The following is an 18,534-nucleotide window of genomic DNA, read 5'->3' as shown; positions in this document are numbered from 1 at the left end:
AGGGAGAATAGGCTATTTACACAAGTCACTGCATCTATGACTTAATCAAGCAATTGTTCAGCAGACACACTGTACAGCCATTCTTGAAAACTAATATAACACAGTATCTTTGATAACATTGTTACAGTAAATATAATAAGTTTTATAGAGTGGTTTCTTAAATCATAAAAGTTGCTGGCATTGTGGTAAGGTATAGAGAAAACAATTCTATGGGGGCCAATATGACGCATAGCCAGTTCTCTGCTAGGTTAGCTTGATTCAGAGGTAAAGTGCACGGACTGTTCTTCAAAGAGGAAAGTAAACCAAAATTTTGATCCCATTTGCAAGTATTGTCCTATAGTCATAGAGAATATATATTCTGAATGTTCTAGAATAGTTCAGTATAAAGTTCTTTTTTTAAAAAAAATGTGATTTAATAAATATTAACCTTTGTGGAAATTTTCACATAAATAAATTTATAAATCAGTGAAAGTTCTTCTCAGCCAATGGCTTTTTAGTTTAGGAAAGCACAGTCACTCTGTCGGAATGGAGATCGGTCACTTAGGTTTGATTACATAATCCTTTAGGACTGGACACTGCCCCCTCCCCATTTGTCTTCTTTCTGGCTTCCTTTCATATTTTTTTCTAGAGGGAAAGAATGTTTCGCCTTGACTCTTCCAAGGAGGGAGACTTGATCCTTGGCACTTAAGAGGGAATAAATAGAGATTTCTCTATTTGAGCCTAAATTAAACCAATTTGGATAGTTCTCCCATTTTATATACACTGAAAGTGAGCTAGAGAAAGTCCCCAAACTGGGGTCACATTCATGGCTCATCTTGCCAAACCTAGGGTGCATGCTGGAAATAAACTGTGGTGTGACCCATAATCCATTCTCAAAAAAGCAGCTGAGACAGCCCCTTTAAAACTGCAGATCAGATCATGTCACTGCCCTGTCTAAAATAAAATAAAATAAAATAAAATAAAATAAAATAAAATAAAATAAAATAAAATAAAATAAAATGCAAACTCCTCACCATGGCCTCCAATGCCTCAAACCTCATCTTCTACATTGCCCTTCTTACTTACTACGTACCAGCCACACTATTCTTGGCTTTCCTTTTTTCTTAAACTTACCAAGCCAGTTCTTTCCTCAAGGATTTTGCATGTGTTGCTCTTTCTGCTTGAAATGCTCTAGCTCTGGATATCCATATAGGAGAATCAACAGAATAGATCAGACTTGCTGATCAAGTCATAGTAGACCACATGAGAGAAGAAGGTAGTCTGAACTAGGAAGGAATTAGTGGTGATTGGAGAAGAACAGATGGAATTTATACGTATTAACAGATGGAACTGGTAGGACTTGGGGCATGTCGGGATGGAGAAATTAAAGGAAATGCAAAGTCAAGAGTGAATCCTGTGGTTTTTTGCTTGGGTAACTGGGTGGACAGTGTGCCATTTAACAACAACAAAAAAGAGAACACAAAAGGAGGAAAAGATTTTGAGAGAAAGATGATGAACTCAGTTTTGGACATGTCAAGATTGAAGAACTCTTAACAGATTAGCTTTAAGTAGGAAAAATAGCAATTCTTCCATGAAATGATAAAAGGAAGAAAGGATAAATGCATGTGATAAAATCAGGTTTGTTAGTTTAGTGCTGGGAAATTAAATTTCCTTCTGATGGCTTCTAACACTTTTTTTTTTTTAAAGATAGGCACGTGAGCTAACATCTGTTGCCAATCTTCTTCCTTTTTTTCCCTTGTTCTTCTCCCCAGAGCGCCCCAGTATATAGTTGTATATTCTGGTTGTGTTATGTGGGACGCTGCCTCAGCATGGCTTGATGAGTGGTGCCACATCCGAACCCAGGATCTGAACCAGCAAAACCCTGGGCCGCCGAAGCAGAGGGCATGAAATTAACCACCTGGTCATGGGGCGGCTCCTCTGGTGGCTTCTAATTGCTATCTTCTCTGTGAAGTAGGAGGTGAGGCCATCTGTTTAGAGACAGTAGAAAGGGGTCAGAAGCATCCTGTTATGGGTTGAAGTATGTTCCTCAAAAAAATATGTTAAAGTCTTAACCCCTGTACCTGCGAATACAACCTTATTTGGAAACAGGGTCTTTGCAGATGTAATCAAGTTAAGATGAGTTCATTAGGGTGGGCCCTAATCCAAAATGACTGGAGTCCTTAAAAGAAGAGAAGAGAGATAGAGACAGGAGCATCGGGAGAAGACCATGTGATAACAGACAGAGAAATTGGAGTTATGCATCTGTAAATCAAGTAATGCTAAGAATTGCCAGTAACTGACAGAAGCTAGAAAAAGGCAAGGAAGGATCCTCTCCTAGAGCCTTCAGATAGAGCATGATCCTGACAACACCTTGATTTTGTACTTCTAGCCTCCAGAACTGTGAAACAATACATTTCCTTTTTTTTGAGGTCATAATAGTTTGTAACATTGTGAAATTTCACTTGTACATTATTATTTGTCTGTCACCATATAAATGTGCCCCTTCACCCCTTGTGCCCACCCCCCAACCCCCTTCCCCTCTGGTAACCACTAAACTGTTCTCTTTGTCTGTGTGTTAATTTATCTTCCATATATGAATGAAATAATACAGTGTTTGTCTTTCTCTGTCAGGCTTATTTTGCTTAACATAATACCCTCAAGGTCGATCCACGTTGTTGTGAATGGGACGATTTTGCCTTTTTTATGGCTGAGTAACATTCCGTTGTGTGTACATCTTGTACACACATCTTCTTTATCCAATCATCAGTTAATGGGCACTTGGGTTGCTTCTGCATCTTGGCTATTGCGAATAATGCTGCAATGAACATAGGGGTGCATAAGTCTCTGTATTGTTGATTTCAAGTTCTTTGGAGAAATACCCAGTAGTAGGATAGCTGAGTCATATGCTATTTCTATTTTTAATTTTTTGAGAAATCTCCATACTGTTTTCCATAGTGGCTGCCTCAGTTTGCATTCCCACCAGCAGTGTATCAGAGTTCCATTTTCTCCACAACTTCTTCAACATTTGTTATTTTTTGTGTGGGTGATTATAGCCATTCTAACAGGCATAAGATGGTATCGAAGTGTAGTTTTGATTTGCAAATCCCTGATGATTAGTGATGTTGAGCATCTTTTCGTGTGCTTATTGGCCATCAGTATTTCTTCTTTGGAAAAATGTCTGTTCATACCCTCTGCCCACTTTTTGATTGGCTTGTTTCTTTTTTGTAGTTCAGTTGTGTGAATTCTTTATATATAACAGAGATTAACCCCTTGTTGGATATATAATTTGCAAATATTTTCTCCCAGTTGGTGGTTTGTCTTTTCATTTTAATCCTGGTTTCCTTTGCCTTCCAGAAGCTCTTTAGTCTGATGAAGTCCTGCTTGTTTGTTTTTTCTTTGTTTCCCTTGTCTGGGTAGACATGATATTTGAAAAGATCCTTTTAAGAATGATGTCAAAGAGTGTGCTGTCTATATTTTCTTCTAGGAGTTTTATGGTTTCAGGTCTTACCTTTAAGTCTTTGGTCCATTTTGAATCTATTTTTGTTTTTGGAGAAAGATAATGGTCTACTTTCATTTTTTTGCATGTGGCTGTCCAGTTTTCCCAGCACTATTTATTAAAGAGGCTTTTTCTTTCTCCATTGTATGTTGCTCCTTTGTTGAAGATTAGCTGTCTGTAGATGTGTGGGGTTTTTTTCTGGCCTTTCAATTCTGTTTCATTGATCTGTGTCGCTGTTTTTCTACCAGTACCATGTTGTCTTGATTACCATAGCTTTGCAGTGTATTTTGAAGTCAGGGGCTGTGATGCCTCCAGCTTTGTTCTTGTTTCTCAGGGTTGCTTGGCTATTCGGGATCTTTCGTTACCTGAGGATTTTTGCATCTATGTTCATCAGTGATATTGGCCTGTAATTTTCCTTTTTTGTGTTGTCCTTGTGTGGGTTTGGGTTCAGGGTGACGTTGACCTCATAAAATGTGTTAGGAAGTGTTCCATTTCAACTTTTTGGAATAGTTTGAGCAGGATAGATATTAACCTTCTTTGAATATTTGGCAGAATTTTCCAGAGGTGCCATCTGATCCTGGACTTTTATTTTTTGGGAGGTTGTTGATTACTGTTTCAATGTCTTCTCTTGCGATCGGTCAATTCAGATTCTCTGTTTCTTCTTGATTCAGTTTTGGGAGGTTGTATAAGTCTAAGAATTTATCCGCTTCTTCTAGATTGTCCAATTTGTTGGCATATCATTTTTCATAGTATTCTCTTATAATCCTTTGTATTTCTGTGGTATCAGTTGTAATTTCTCCTCTTTCATTTCTAATTTTATCGATTTGGGGCTTCTCTCTTTTTTTCTTAGTGAGTCTGGTAAGGATTTGTCAATTTTGTGTATCTTCTCAATGAACCAGCTCTTTGTTTCATTGATCTTTTCTAGTGGTTTTTTTGGTTTGTTTCAATTTCATTTATTTCTGTCTATTTTTATTATTTCCTTCCTTCTGCTGACTTTGGGCTTTGTTTGTTCTTCTTTTTCTAATTCTGTTAGGTGTAGTTTAAGATTGCTCATTTGAGATTTTTCTTGTTTGGTAAGGCGGGCGTGTATTGTTATGAATTTACCCCTTAGGACCACTTTTGCTGCATCCCACATGAGTTGGTATGGTGTATTCTTTTTTTTAAGATTTTATTTTTTCCTTTTTCTCCCCAAAGCCCCCCAGTACATAGTTGCATATTTTTAGTTGTGGGTCCTTCTAGTTGTGGCATGTGGGATGCTGCCTCAGCGTGGCTTGCTGAGCAGTGCCATGTCCGCGCCCAGGATCCGAACCAGCGAAACCTTGGGCTGCTGCAGCCGAGCACACGAACTTAACCACTTGGCCACGGGGCCGACCCTGGTATGGTGTATTTTCATCTTCATTTGTCTCCAGATATTTTTATTATTATTGTTACTATTTTTTTGTGAGGAAGATTAGCCCTGAGCTAACATCTATTGCCAATCTTCCTCTTTTTGCTTGAGGAAGATTGTCACTGAGCTAACACCTGTTGCCAATCTTCTTCTTGTTTGTTTGTTTTTTTTTGCTTTTTCTCCCCAAATCCCCCCGGTACATAGTTGTATATTTTAGTTGTGGGTCCTTCTAGTTGTGGCATGTGGGATGCTGCCTCAAAATGCCTGATGAGCAGTGCCATGTCCACGCCCAGGATCTGAACCGGCGAAACCCTGGGCTGCCGAAGTGGAGGGCACGAACTTAACCACTCAGCCACAGGGCCAGCCCCACCAGATATTTTTTGATTTCGCCTTTAATTTCTTCAATGTTCCATTGGTTGTTCAGGAGCATGTTGTTTATTCTCCACATATTTGTGACTTTCCCAGCTTTTTTCTTGTAGTTGATTTCTAGTTTCATAGCATTATGGTTGGAGAAGATGCTTGATATGATTTCAATCTTCTTAAATTTATCGAGGCTTAAAAAAATTTTTTTTCCTGTGATGATAACTTTTAAGATCTACTCTCTTAGCAACTTTAAAATATACAATACAGTATTATTAACTATAGCCACCATGCTGTACATTACATCTCCAACCACAAAATCTTAAATTCAAAAATCTCACGGTCTGACTGTAATTTCTTATCCTTTAAGCTCTCACTCAGTTATTCTCATTACATTTTCTTTTACTCATTTGACCCTTCTTCTTTCCTAACAGCCTCTTCCCTCTCTTTTTATCCTTCACTATACAGATTTCCTGGCCTATCACTTGAACCTTTTTCTTGACAACATAATATCATCCTCTTCTTTGCACTGATGACATCCATTCCATGACTTGGAAAAACCTTAATCCTTTATCAAATCCAGCTAGCCTCGGGCTAGCAAATGATTTTGAAGAAAAATCGCACAGAAGTAGATCAGTGCCATTAAAATTTTTGCCCTTTTTTAAAGATTTTATTTTTCCTTTTTCTTCCCAAAGGACCCCCCGCCCCACAGTTGTATATTTTTAGTTGTGGGTCCTTCTTGTTTAGCATGTGGGATGCCGCCTCAGCATGGCTTGATGAACGGTGTGCCATGTCCGTGCCCAGGATTCAAACCACGAAACCCTGGGCCACAGAAGCAGAGTGCGCACACGTAACCACTCGGCTATGGGGCTGGCCCCTAAAATTTTTGCTCTTCAATGCACAAGAATATTCACAGAAACATGGGTCATAAAAACATACACACGAGAAAATGGAAAGAACTGTGTGTCAACTATACCTTATCTGTGATAGACTCATACACAGAACAACTGTTAAACCAAAATGAACTGGATCTATATAAGGCAACACATACAGAACTTTAAAAAACTGATGAGTAAGAAAAAGGAAGCAGCAAAATAAAACATAAGAATGTTGCCAATTAAGTAAAAAAAAAAAAAAATTGTTCCTCCACTACTCCTTCTCAGGCTCTTTTTAGGGAACTCTTAAATGATGGGATCTTTCAATGTGCTGTTCATTTCAACACCCAGTGAAAATTTGGGGATCCTGGTGGCAATAGAGTCCGGAAAGGAGGGGCTCTCACAAGGGGGCGCTGAGGAGAGAGGCTGGGTGAAGCGGGCGTTAATGAAAGGGCAATGCAAAGCCCGACGCCAGAGGTCAAAGCGGGGTGGTGTTGCGGAGAGCGCTTGAGCCTCTGTGACGCGGTGGGAGGACCCAACTGAGCGGGAGGCGCGCGCGCCCGCGCGGCAGCCTCGCGCACAGCGGGGAAAGCGCGCGCTCGTGCACTCACTGGCCTCTGTACGCCTGCGCCGCCGTTGCCGGGCACACGCCGGCTAAAGGACAACCTAGTGAAGGGGTGGCGGCTCCGGGGACTCCGGAAGCTCACCGTTCACCCGGAAATGGTTGTTGAGGAACATGGCGTTGCTGGTCCGAGTCCTTGTGAGTGAAGGAGTAATTTTCTGCGGTCGCCCGCCGGGCCCTGGGGTTGGCGTGGGACAGGGCGGGGCGGGAGAAACTGGAGGAAAGTGCAGGAGGGGAGCCTGTGTGGTAGCGAGGCTGCGCGGCCGCCTCTCTGCGGGAAACTGAGGCAGCTTCCCACCTCCCCCTTCCCTCGGTTTGGCCGTGGCTTCCCCTTCTTTGGAGGAGGGGGTGAGTGACATCGGACCTAAATTTGATGAAGTTTGTTTTCCTCAGTCACCACCTGTGACCGCTTCTCCTCAGGGAGAGGCAGCACGTGGGGCACTGATGGAGTTTCGGGAGACCTGGGTTCTGGTCCCTTCTGTCACTAAAGCGCAGTGTGACTTTGGGCAAGTCACTTGCGGGCCTCAGTGTCCCCATGGAAAAAACGAGGACGTTAATCTGCGGTCCCTTCGGATTCTGAGGTTCTCCGGGTTTGTTTCAGAGATCAGTAGTCACTCTTAACTGTACAGTTAAGTGGAGTACTATTATAGTTTTTATTAGATTGAAAGCTGCACGGGAACCGAGGTCATATCTGTCTTTCTCACTTTGCCTAACACAGTGTCTGGCACATCGTAGGTGTTCAATACATATTTGTTGAAGGATGAATGAATTAAGGAGGAAGGACTGCTAGACGTCTTAGCGCCCATATGGGAAGCTGCTGCGCTTCTTGATTCATTCGATCCCTCTGGCATCCTCTGACCTCTAGAAATGAAAGGAGAAAGTGGCAGCAGGAAAAGGTTAGGAGGATACAGAGCCTAGTTTCTAATCATGGAGGGATGGGAGACTGTATAATTTTAGCAAGTCTTTCAAAAACTAGGTCAAGGACATTGTTTTTCATATCCAAACGTTGTGTATTCCTGCTTCTGGCTATCTTTTGAGTTGTTATTTTATAGTTGTGTTTCTTTCTTTTTTTTTTTTTTTAAACATTGGCACTTGGGCTAACAACTGTTGCCAATCTTTTTTTTTTCCTGCTTTTTCTTCCCAAATCTCCCCAGTACATAGTTGTATATTTTAGTTGTGGGTCCTTCAGTTGTGGCATGTGGGACGCCGCCTCAACATGGCCTGATGACCGGTGCCATGTCTGCGCCAGGATCCAACCGGTGAAACCCTGTGCGGAGGAAGCTGAGCGCGCAAACTTAACCACTCTGCCACGGGCCGGCCCCTACACTTGTGTTTCTAATATTTTTATATATGGCTTACAAGGACTGCAGTTTTACTTCTTGCCTTCCGTGTCAGCGTAGCAAAGTGCAGTATCCTCGATTGCTGCTGAATAAATATTTGAAGCACGTATATTTAAATATATTGAAATATCCTAGAACCCACAGAAAGATTCACTTGGTGAAGTTAATTGTTGATGCCAGGGCAGAAATTGATTCAGATCTGAGGACTGCTGGGGAAATAGCAACTTGGATGTCTTAAGTTATTTAGTCTTTAAGATGGATGTTTTGCGGAAAAGATTTTGAAAAGTTTATTGGGCTGTAGACTTTAAATGAACACTTTGATTTGTCTTGGAAATTAGTCGCTGCCCCAGCTATCTTAAATATTCTTGCCTCTGAGCATGTGGAGTGTTGCAGGTTCATTTCTTCTAGAGTGGTGGCATCCATAGAAACCACCTCTCTAACTGTCCTCTGTTATTTGTTTTTTTTTTTTTCTATTTATCCTTTTCTACTCTTTTTATGTAAAAAGCAAGTTTAGATAAGGAAGGTCACTTTGACTTTATACTGTGATTCTTGAAGTCTTCTTAGCATATGTTATAATGTAATGTGTGACAGAGCAATGGAAAATCCCTTAGGACTAGTTGAAAGTGCCAGTAAACATGAAAGTAGCAGACATATATTGATCACCTACTCTGAAGAGGCATTTGGGCAAGGCGCTGTGAGGAACTCACAAATACAGGAAGTGCTCCTGTCTGGAATTCTGAAGAGTCTTGGTTGAAAGCTTGGCTCCATTACCAATCATAGGTGTGACCTTGAGCAAATCCCCTAACTTCTCTGAGCCTCAGATTTTCTCAGTAATTTTCTAAGGGTTGATCAGAAAATCAATTGATTAAAGTGAAAATTAAATGCCTTTCTTCTTCTCTTTTTCATTCAGCAACTGTTTTGAGTGTTTACTGCGGTCTAGGAACTATCCAAGGGACCGAGGATGAAAAACATAGACCTTACTCTCAAGTTTATAATCTAACAGGAGAAACAGAAAAGAAAACTACTAATATGTACATGAATGCTGTGGTAGAAGTTTGTACCAAGTGCTGTGGAAGAGTAGAGAGACACCTAACCCAACCTGAGGACAAGCATCCATCAGAGAGAGGTGCCTGAACTGAATGAGAGAGTGTTAGGCAGAGAATGGGAGAAAGGTCATTGAAGAGGATTAGTTTATGCTAATAATGCTAGATAACCAAGGAACTGTCAGTAAATCTGTTTGGCTGGACTCGGGCACTTAGGGGGAAATGGCAGGAGATGAGGCAGGGCGTTATGTATCATGGTTAGGAGTTGGAAGTTTATCCTGAAGGCAGAGGGAGCCATTGAAGTATTTTAAGCAAGGGATGATTAGTTTTTAAAGGGTTTTTGATGCATTTACTCTGTTTTTTCCTCACTTAAATTTTTTAAAATTGAGGAATAATTGACATACAATAAATTGCACTTATTTAATTGTACAGTTTGGTAAGTTTTGACACAGGTAAACACCTAAAAAGCCACAGTAAAAATAATGAACATATCCATCGTTCTCCCAAATTGCTTTGTGCCCTTTTGCAGTCCTTTTCTTCTGTTGCTCTCCTCTCCCCCAACCACCACTGATTAGGGGAAGACTTGTTCCTTCTCTCATTTTTTAATTGAAATTTTAAAAATTTATTTTGAAAGTATAAAAAAAGTGAAAAAAGGTCAACATGGTAAACACTCATATACCCAGTACTAGATTTTTGTTTTAATAGATCCCTGTAGCAGTTGTAGTTGGATCAGTCAGAGAGGGCTGAGATGAGAGTCCTCAAGGCCATTCAGAAGCTGCTTAAATTGTCCTGGAAGAAGTGATGAAGGCCTGTACTAGTGGGGAGGAGCAGTGTGGTTAAAAAGGAAAGGATGGAGCCAGCCCTGATGGCCTAGAGATTAAGGCCTACTCTGCTTCAGCGGGCTGGGTTTGGTTCCCCCCAGCGTGGAACTGCACCGCTTGTCTGTCAGTAGTGATGCTGTGGCAGTGGCTCACACAGAAGAATCGGAAGAACTTACAACTATGCACAATTATGTACTGGGGCTTTGCAGGGGGCCGTGGGGGGGGCAGGGAGGAGGAGGAAGATGGGCAACAGATATTAGTTTAGGGTGAATCTTCCCCTGGAAAAAAAAAAAGGAAAAGGATGGTTTTAAGAGGTATTAAGGAAGTAGAGTCTACAGGGCTTGGTGAGTGGTTAGATGTTGAGAGTGAGCGAGAGGATGGAGTCCAACAGTGAGTCCCAGGTCTGCCTTGGATGACTGTGTTAATAGCAGTGTCCTTTGAGAATACTCAGCTGGAGATTTCTTTTTAACAACTGGAAAGTTGGTATTCAGGAGAGAAAGAGCAAGCTGAGATATAGATTGTAATTGAAGCAAGATATTGTTGAGATTTCCTGGGCAATAATATTGATAGCTAACATTTATAGGGCACTTACCATGTGCTAAGCACTCTTAAATACTTTATATATGTGAATTTACTTAATCCTTACACCAGCACTTTGAAAAGGTAGGCACTATTATTTTCCCCATTTTACAGATAAGAAAATTGAACCACAGAGAGGTAGTATTCCTGGAACTATTAGGCTACCCTTATTTTTGCCTGTTTCTGTCTTGGCCGATTTTTTCCCTTCTTCGGTGATGGCTATGGGAAGGAGGTGGAAACTCAAACACTGCTGCTGTTGAGTAGCTCCAGCAGAGGAACTGGACATTTGAGCAGTGCAACTGGACATGTTTATGGTTTTATCAGCTGTCTTGGGCATTGATAATCACTTTTGCTCTTTGACAGTAGTAGAAATTTTAGCAAGCCACTCTAATTTTTTTTTTAATTGTGGTAAACTACATGTAACATAAAATTTACCATGTTAACCATTTTTAAGCGTACAATTCAGTGGTATTAAGTACATTCAAGTTGTTGTGCTACTATCACCTCCATCATCCACAGAACTTTTGTCATCTTGCAAAACTGAAACTCTGTGCTTATTAAACAGTAACTCCCCATGCCTCCCCCTCCTCAGCCTCAGGCAACTACCATTCTACTTTCTGTCTTAATGATACTGACTACTCTAGGTACCTCATATAAGTGTAATCATACAGTATTTGTCCTTTTGTGACTGGCTTATTTCACTTAGCATAATGTCTTCAGAGTTCATCCATGCTGTAGCATGTGTCAGAATTTCCTGCCTTTTTAAGGCTCTACAGTATTGCATTGTATTTATGTATATATACACTACATTTTGTTTATCCATTCATCTGTTGATGGACTCTTGAGTTGCTTCTGCCTTTTAGCTATTGTGAGATAGTGTTGCCGTGAACATGGGTGTACATTTATCTGTTTGAAGCTTTTTTTACTTCTTTGGGATATATAGTCAGAAGTGAAATTATTGGATTGTATGGTAATTCCGTGTTTAATTTTTTGAGAATCACCATTCCATTTTCCACAGCAGCTGCACCATTTTACATTCCCATGAGCAAAGCACAGGGGTTCCAGTTTTTCCAAATCTTCGTCAACACTTGTTATTTTCCTTTTTTTTTCGTAGTGGCCATCTTAATAGGTGTGATATAATATCTCATTGTCATTTTAATTTGCATTTCTCTAATGATTAGTGATGTTGAACATATTTTCATGTGCTTGCTGGCCATTTGTATATCTTTGGAGAAATGTCTATTCAAGTCTTTTGCCCCTTTTTTAATTGAGTTGTTTTTTTGTTGTTGAGTTGTAGGAATTCTTTATATATTCTAGACATCAATCCTTTATCAGATATATGGTTTGCAAATATTTTCTCTCATTCTGTGGATTGCTTTTTCACTTTGTTGATAGTATTCTTTGATGCACAGAAGTTTTTAGTTTTGATGAAATCTAACTTATTTTTCCTATGTTGCCTCTGATTTTTGTGTCATATCCAAGAAATCATTGCCAAATCCAGTGTCATGAAGCTTTTTCTTTATGTTTTCTTCTACAAGTTTCATAGTTTTAGGTCTTATGTTTAGATCTTTGATCCGTTTTGAGTTAATTTTTGTATATGATGTAAGGTTTTACTGTATTTTTTTGTTATTTTCTTAGTGTTTGCCTAGGGATTACAATTAATATCTTAATTTATAACAATCTCTTTTGTATTAATGCCAATTTGATTTTGATGATATATAAAAATTTTGATCTATATAGCTTCATTCCTTCCCTCCTTTGTATCATTGTCATTCAAATTATATCTTTATACATTGTGTGCCCATCAACATAGATTTATAATTAATGCTTTATGCAGTTGTCTTTTAAATTAAAATAAAAATAATTACAAACAAAAATAATTTATGCTGTATTTTTTATTTATCTCGGTAGTTACCTTTACCAGTGTACTTTATTTTTTCATGTGGATTTGAGTTACTGTATTGTCAGAGGTCTAATTTCAACTTGAAGGTCTCCCTTTAGTATTTGTTGTAAGGCAGTTCCGCTAGTGACAGAATCTCTCAGTTTTTGTTTGTCCAGAAAGTCTTAATTTTTCCTTCACTTTTGAACAGTAGTTTTGCTGCATATAGAACTCTTGTTTGACAGTCTTTTTTTTTTCTTTTTCCCAGCATTTTGAGTATTTCACTTTGCTGCCTTCTGGCCTCCGTGGTTTCTGGGCAAAAATCAACTGTTAATGTTATTGAGGATCTCTTGTGCATGATGAGTCACTTCTCTTGTGCTTGCAAGATTTTATCTTTGTCTTTCAACAGCTTAATTATGATATGTCTATCTGTGGATCTCTTTGAATTTATCCTATTTGGAATTAGTTGAGCTTCTTAGATTTATAGATTAATGTTTTTCATCAGATTTGGGATGTTTTCTGCCAATATTTCCTCAAATATTTTTTTCTGTCCCTTTATTTCTCTCCTCTCCTGCTGAGACTTCCATTACACATATGTTGGTATGTTTGATGGTGTTGTATAGGTCTCTGAGGCTCTGTTAAATTTTCATTCTTTTTTCTTTCTGTTCCTTAGGCTGGATAATCTCAATTGACGTATCTTTAAGGTCACGGATTCTTTGGTCTGCTCAAATCTGTTGAATGCCTCTAGTGAAATGTTCATTTTAGTTATTCTTTACAACTCCAGAATTTCTATTTGGTTTGGGTTTTTTGGTGATTTTTCTTTATTAATGTTCTCTAGTGAGATATGGTTCTCATACTTTGCTATAGTTTTTTAGACATGGTTTCCTTTAGATCTTAAACATTTAGAATAGTTGGTTCAAAAATCTTTGTCTGGTGTGTCTAACATCTAAGCTTCCTCAGGCATACTTTTTCTTGATTGCTTTTTTCCCCTGTGTATGGACCATGCGTTTATGTTTCTTTGCGTGTTTTATAATTTTTGGTTAAATACTGGACAGTTTAAACATGTAGTGTAGCAACTCTGGAAATCAGGTCTTCCTCCTTTCCTAGAGTTCATTGTTTTTCTGTTTGGTGACTTTTTTGAGTTAATTCTGTAAAGTTTGTATTCTTTGTTGTGTGGTCTCTGCTCAGTTTACATAGTGGTCAGGTAATGATTGGACAGAGGTTTCTTTAAATGCCTGCAATCAGGAAGTCCCCAAGTTTTTGCTGAGGGGCTCTGTGGGCATGCTGGGACATGTTTTTAATCTGTCAGTCATTTGACAATTCTGCCTTAACTTTCACTTCCTGCTTGTGCAGAGCCTCAAGGTTGACTAGAGGTGAGAGCTTAGGGCATTCTCAGATCTTTCCTGTTCATGCACACAGCTCTGGGCATGTGCACAACCCTGTGCTTGTATATGGCCTTCAAATTCCCTTGAACATGTTTGGAACTTTTCAGAACTCCTATGAACATCTCATTCCCCTGCTTTTCTTTTTAAGCTTTTTGCTTAGCCTATTGTTTTCCCTAACTGTTATCCATTGCCTGAGGCAACTATGAAGTTAAACAATTGCCTCTGTTTGTTGTCAGCTACTGCTCCTGGGGAAAACAGTTTTCACGCTGGATGAGTTCCAAGACAGCCTTGCAAGTGGAGTCTTCCAAGGAACTACTAGACAGATCAAATAATGCCAACTCTTTGTGAATAAGGCTTTGAGAAGTATCAACCCCATTCTGGAGTCAACTTTTCTCCAGAGAAGACTAGTTCCTTTTAGTGAATATTGCTATTTAGAAACCAAGTCTAGATGCTACGTGTGGTCATTGCTTTTGGTGTGTCATTGCTTCCAGGCCCTATCAGGGACAGGGCTAGGAAATATATGTATGAATATACATTTACATAACCTTACATACATCTTTTTCTTTATCTACTTATCTATCTGCGTTAAAAACCTTTACCAATTACTCTCATTGTATTTATTGTGGTAACATTGGTTTATAGCATTATGTAAATTTCAGGTGTCCATCATATTTTGATTCCTGTGTAGATTACATCATGTTCACCACCCAAAGACTATGTACCAATTACTCTAAATCCAACCCAATACTAACAGGGTTTGTTCTATCTACCCTTCTGCCTTTTTATATTTGTTTACTCCTTTCTCTGATAGAAAGCTGACCTCTCATCCTTAATATATTTACTGATTTGCTCAATTCCTTCCTGTATGTAATCAATCTTTTGAAAGCTCAGATTGGATACCATTAACAAAGTGGGAGGGGACAGAGTGTTCAGTAATTATTGAAGGAGTGGTTGAACACTCTCTGCTCCTCCTGTGTATAAGTAGCCTTTTGTAGCATGCCACATTGTAACTTGCTGGAGAATTTGCTACAGTAGTGTTTGTCCTTTGTTCTATGGAATTGAATTAGTATGCATGGCGGTCAGAGTACAGGCACCACTGGAGAATTACAGAGTGGAAGATTTGGTGACTATAGTTTATCTTCATTATTCACAGATTTTGTATTTGTAAATTCATCTACTTGCTAACATTTATTTGTAATTCCAAAAATAATACCCATGCTGCTTTTGTGGTCATTTGTGGACATGTGCAGAGGAGTGAAAAATTTGAGTCACAATATGCATGTTCCTAGCTGGTTGAACAGGGCAATACTCTGCCTTCTTGTTTCAGCAGGCATACTGTAAACAAGTATCCATTTCACACCTATTTAGTGCCATGTTTTTTGTATTTGCATTTTTATGCTTTTTTTTTGCCGATTTCCCTGTTTAAAATGGCCCTCAGGTGTAGTGCTAAAGTGCTGTCAAGTATTGCTAAGTGCAATAAGGCCATGATGTTCCTTATAGAGAAAATTTGTGTGTTAGAAAAGTTTTGTTCAGGAGTGAGTGATAATGCTATTGGCTGTAAGTTCAATGTTAATGAATCAACAATATGTATTAAATAAGGTGTCTTTAAACAGAAGCACACATTGAACAAGGTTATGTGTTGATTGGTTGATGAAAATGTTGTGACCAGAGGCCTGCAGGAACCTAACCCTGTATTTCGCCTAGGAGCAATGGTTCAGTATTTGCTAACTCAGTGTTTGCAGTCACTTTATAAAACAACTATGGAGACTAGGAGAATCGACTACTTGTAGAGCCTTTTCCAGCTCATTAGTGAGCCAAGGAAAATACTGTGTATCTTAAAAACCACACGCAGAAACAGGCCACTCATTGGACTGATTGAAGTGTAGTCAAAAAAAAAGAACTGGTATGTCAGAATATTTTGCAATACGAATGTAAAATCACCTGCAATTTACGATATGCACAGGAAATAAAAACATGAAACCTATTTTTAAAATTTTGGTTTTGAAGTGTTGGCGAGGCAAAAAGACAATAAAACCAGTTCCCACTTAGTACCAGTGTATGTATTATCCTATGTTAAAGGAGTAATTTTAACCACTGGGAATGGCCGTAAATGTTTTCTCAGTTTGGAAAAAGTTGATGTTTACTAATTGTTATAGGCCTAATATATTAGTACCTGTAAGAGGGAGAGAAGTACATCTACAGATTTATATTATAAATGAACTATTGGGAGAGGCGGGAAAGAAAAGGACCCAGCAGTCAGTAGAACCAGAACCTGAAGTCTGGAGAGACTTGAAGCAAACGAGCTCATGGTTTAGGTAGGAGTGAAGATGAGAGTCTCAGAAGAACTTATTGCAAGGGAGATTAGCTTGTGTGGAGAGGAGTGGTAATTCCCAAACCAGAGAATCTGAGTCAGGTTTTGGAATTGCTGAGTGGAGATTACAAGGCAGGATGTGTAAGTATAAGGTGAATCTAGAAAGGATCCAGTTGGTAAAGATCAGGTGTTTAAGTTTGACTAAGGAGGCACTTGGAGCCCCTACAAGCTTTTGAGAAAGGGAATTCCAGGTTTGAAACAATATTTTAAGAAAATAGTTCTTGCTGCTATGACAGTTTGCTGGGGAGGGAGGAGCTTACTTAACAATTGTTAAGAACAATTATGATGCCTTTCTGTGTGTGTTTTACTGTTACCAAGTGCTTTCCAAATGTTCCTTGGAACTCTCCTGTGAGGTAGCTTTTATTCCCACTTTACATAAGGGAAAATGGAGGCCCAGAGAGTTGAGTAACTAGTTCAGGGTCATGCAGCTATTTAATGGCACACTTAGAATTCAAACACTCTTTCTGCTACATCTCAGCAGTTTCAATTAAGAATTTGGACAAGAATTCTTGTTGTAGGATTGGAGAAGGAAAGAATGGAGCTGATTGCTCCTTTCTTCCAATATGAACTGATTTAAAGTATTGGCATAAGACTAAATAGAGCCAACATTTTGGAGGAAAATTTTGTTGACACTGGAAAAAAATACGATGAAGTTCTTAAAATCTTCTAAAAGTTTGCATTGTTCCTGCTTGTCATCTCCTCCTACTTTTTTTTTTCCTTTTGGCCTGAATCTCAGAAGTTTCATCTTATCCCATATTTACATTTTTAGGAAGGGGACATTTGACATTGAATGATTCTGGTAAGTCTGTCAGCTTTTGTAAACAAAAACCCAATAACTGTCTACCGTCCCAACAGATTAAACTTCAGCTGAAATAAAATATTTTTAAACTTTACTTTTCATTTGAGACATAAGGTGCTGAGTGGCTTATTAGAAACAGTTACATAGTTTTAGAACTGCGAGACACTTCAGAAAGCATCTCTAGGTTTAAAATTTGAACACCTTTCTCTGTCCCTTCCTGCTTACTCAAAAAGAAGTGGAGATTCAGATTCAACTTAATATGTATTAGGTTAGATATACTGCAAGGTATATCCATTGATTTTTCTTAAAATCCTGAGAAGTAGGGATTTTTCTTCATTTTATGGAAGAGTCAACAAAGGCTCATAGCTCACTAACCCTGGAGCCAAGAGTCAAATCAGTGCTTCCTGATTCCAAGCACATGGCTCTCTCCACAATACTATGTTATGTTTTAATTGGTTCAAGACTAGGTCATAGAGTATTAGAGCTAGAAGGGATTTTGGAGATATTCCCTTTACCCTTTCATCCCATAAATGAGCAGGGATTCTGGAGTTGGGCTGCCTGGGTTCAAATCCTAACCCTGCTGTTTGTTAACTATGTGTCCTTGGGAAGTTACATATCCTATCCATGCCTCAGTTTCTTTGTCCGTATAAATGGAATAATAACAATATACCTAGATCATTGAGTGATGATTGTGAGGTTTAAATGAGCTCATCTTGTAAAGTACCTAGAACAGTGCCTGGTGCATAGTAAGTGCTCATAAGTATTACTAATAATTGCTATGAGGAAACTGAGCATTGTTTAGGTTAAATTGCCTGTAAAGATCATATTAGAGTAGTTGATTTAAACTAGAATCCAGATCTTTGACTCCTAGAATTGTAGTTTATGCTTGGCAAATTGTTTTCAAGCAATGTGTATACTTAGTTCTCATGATGGCCCTATAACGTCTATAGGTCACGTGAAAGCAACCCATGGATCCCCAGAGTTGTCCCTAGAATAGAGATTTCCAGTGCTGTGTACATGGATGCCATTGATACAGTGGAATGTATTTCAGATTCAAAAAACAGACTTCTCATTAGCAAGATAGAACTCTGTTTTCTACAGTGTAGCCTTTTACTTTGGCCCAGAGATCTTTCTGAGGTCAGTTAATGCCAGAGGGAAAAATCAAACTTCAGTCATAGGTCAAACAACCTTTTAGTCTCTCTTCTGTCCTGGAAATCAAGTTGTCCAAGTATGTTTTCCTACCCTAAAAATTTCAGCCCTAGTTTCTTCATCCTCATGGGAATGATGGTAATCCCAGCACTGCTTACTATAAAGGGATTTTATGAAGATCAGATAAGTCAGTGTTTATGAAAAGGCATTGCAAACTCTAATTTAAATGATAATCTAATTGTAAAATGCCTGAAGTCTGCTGATTTTCTTCTTCTGAGAGGGAGCCCATATCCCCCTGCTTGAGTCACTTATTACTAAAGTTCTCTTACTTGCTGGGTCCGGAATAGGCGGGCCTCCATCTTATCCTTGGAGAGATGAGCGTGAGGAGTCTTGGTTCTGGTTCTATTTTGGATGTTCTCCTTTTATGTGCCCTGTTCTGGAAGGATTTC

General features: G+C 39.0%; 1 protein-coding gene across 2 annotated transcripts in view; it reads left to right on the top strand.

Annotated features, from left to right (window-relative positions):
- The first annotated feature begins 6,514 nt into the window (after window positions 1–6,514).
- UQCC1 (ubiquinol-cytochrome c reductase complex assembly factor 1) overlaps window positions 6,515–18,534 on the top strand; it is an 89,025-nt gene continuing 77,005 nt past the window's right edge. Inside the window, exon 1 of one of the 2 annotated variants that reach the window (XM_014850754.3) lies at window positions 6,515–6,857. In XM_014850754.3, coding sequence (XP_014706240.1) covers window positions 6,834–6,857 — 24 coding nt within the window. In that variant the 5' untranslated portion in view covers window positions 6,515–6,833. The remainder of the gene's footprint in view (window positions 6,858–18,534) is intronic. The other variant, XM_044748029.2, reaches the window with a different exon arrangement.

The sequence above is a fragment of the Equus asinus genome, chromosome 15, assembly GCF_041296235.1.
Source record: "Equus asinus isolate D_3611 breed Donkey chromosome 15, EquAss-T2T_v2, whole genome shotgun sequence".
Taxonomy (NCBI): Eukaryota; Metazoa; Chordata; class Mammalia; order Perissodactyla; family Equidae; genus Equus; species Equus asinus.
Note: the sequence above shows the minus strand (reverse complement) of the source record. Positions and strands in the feature narration are given on the sequence as shown.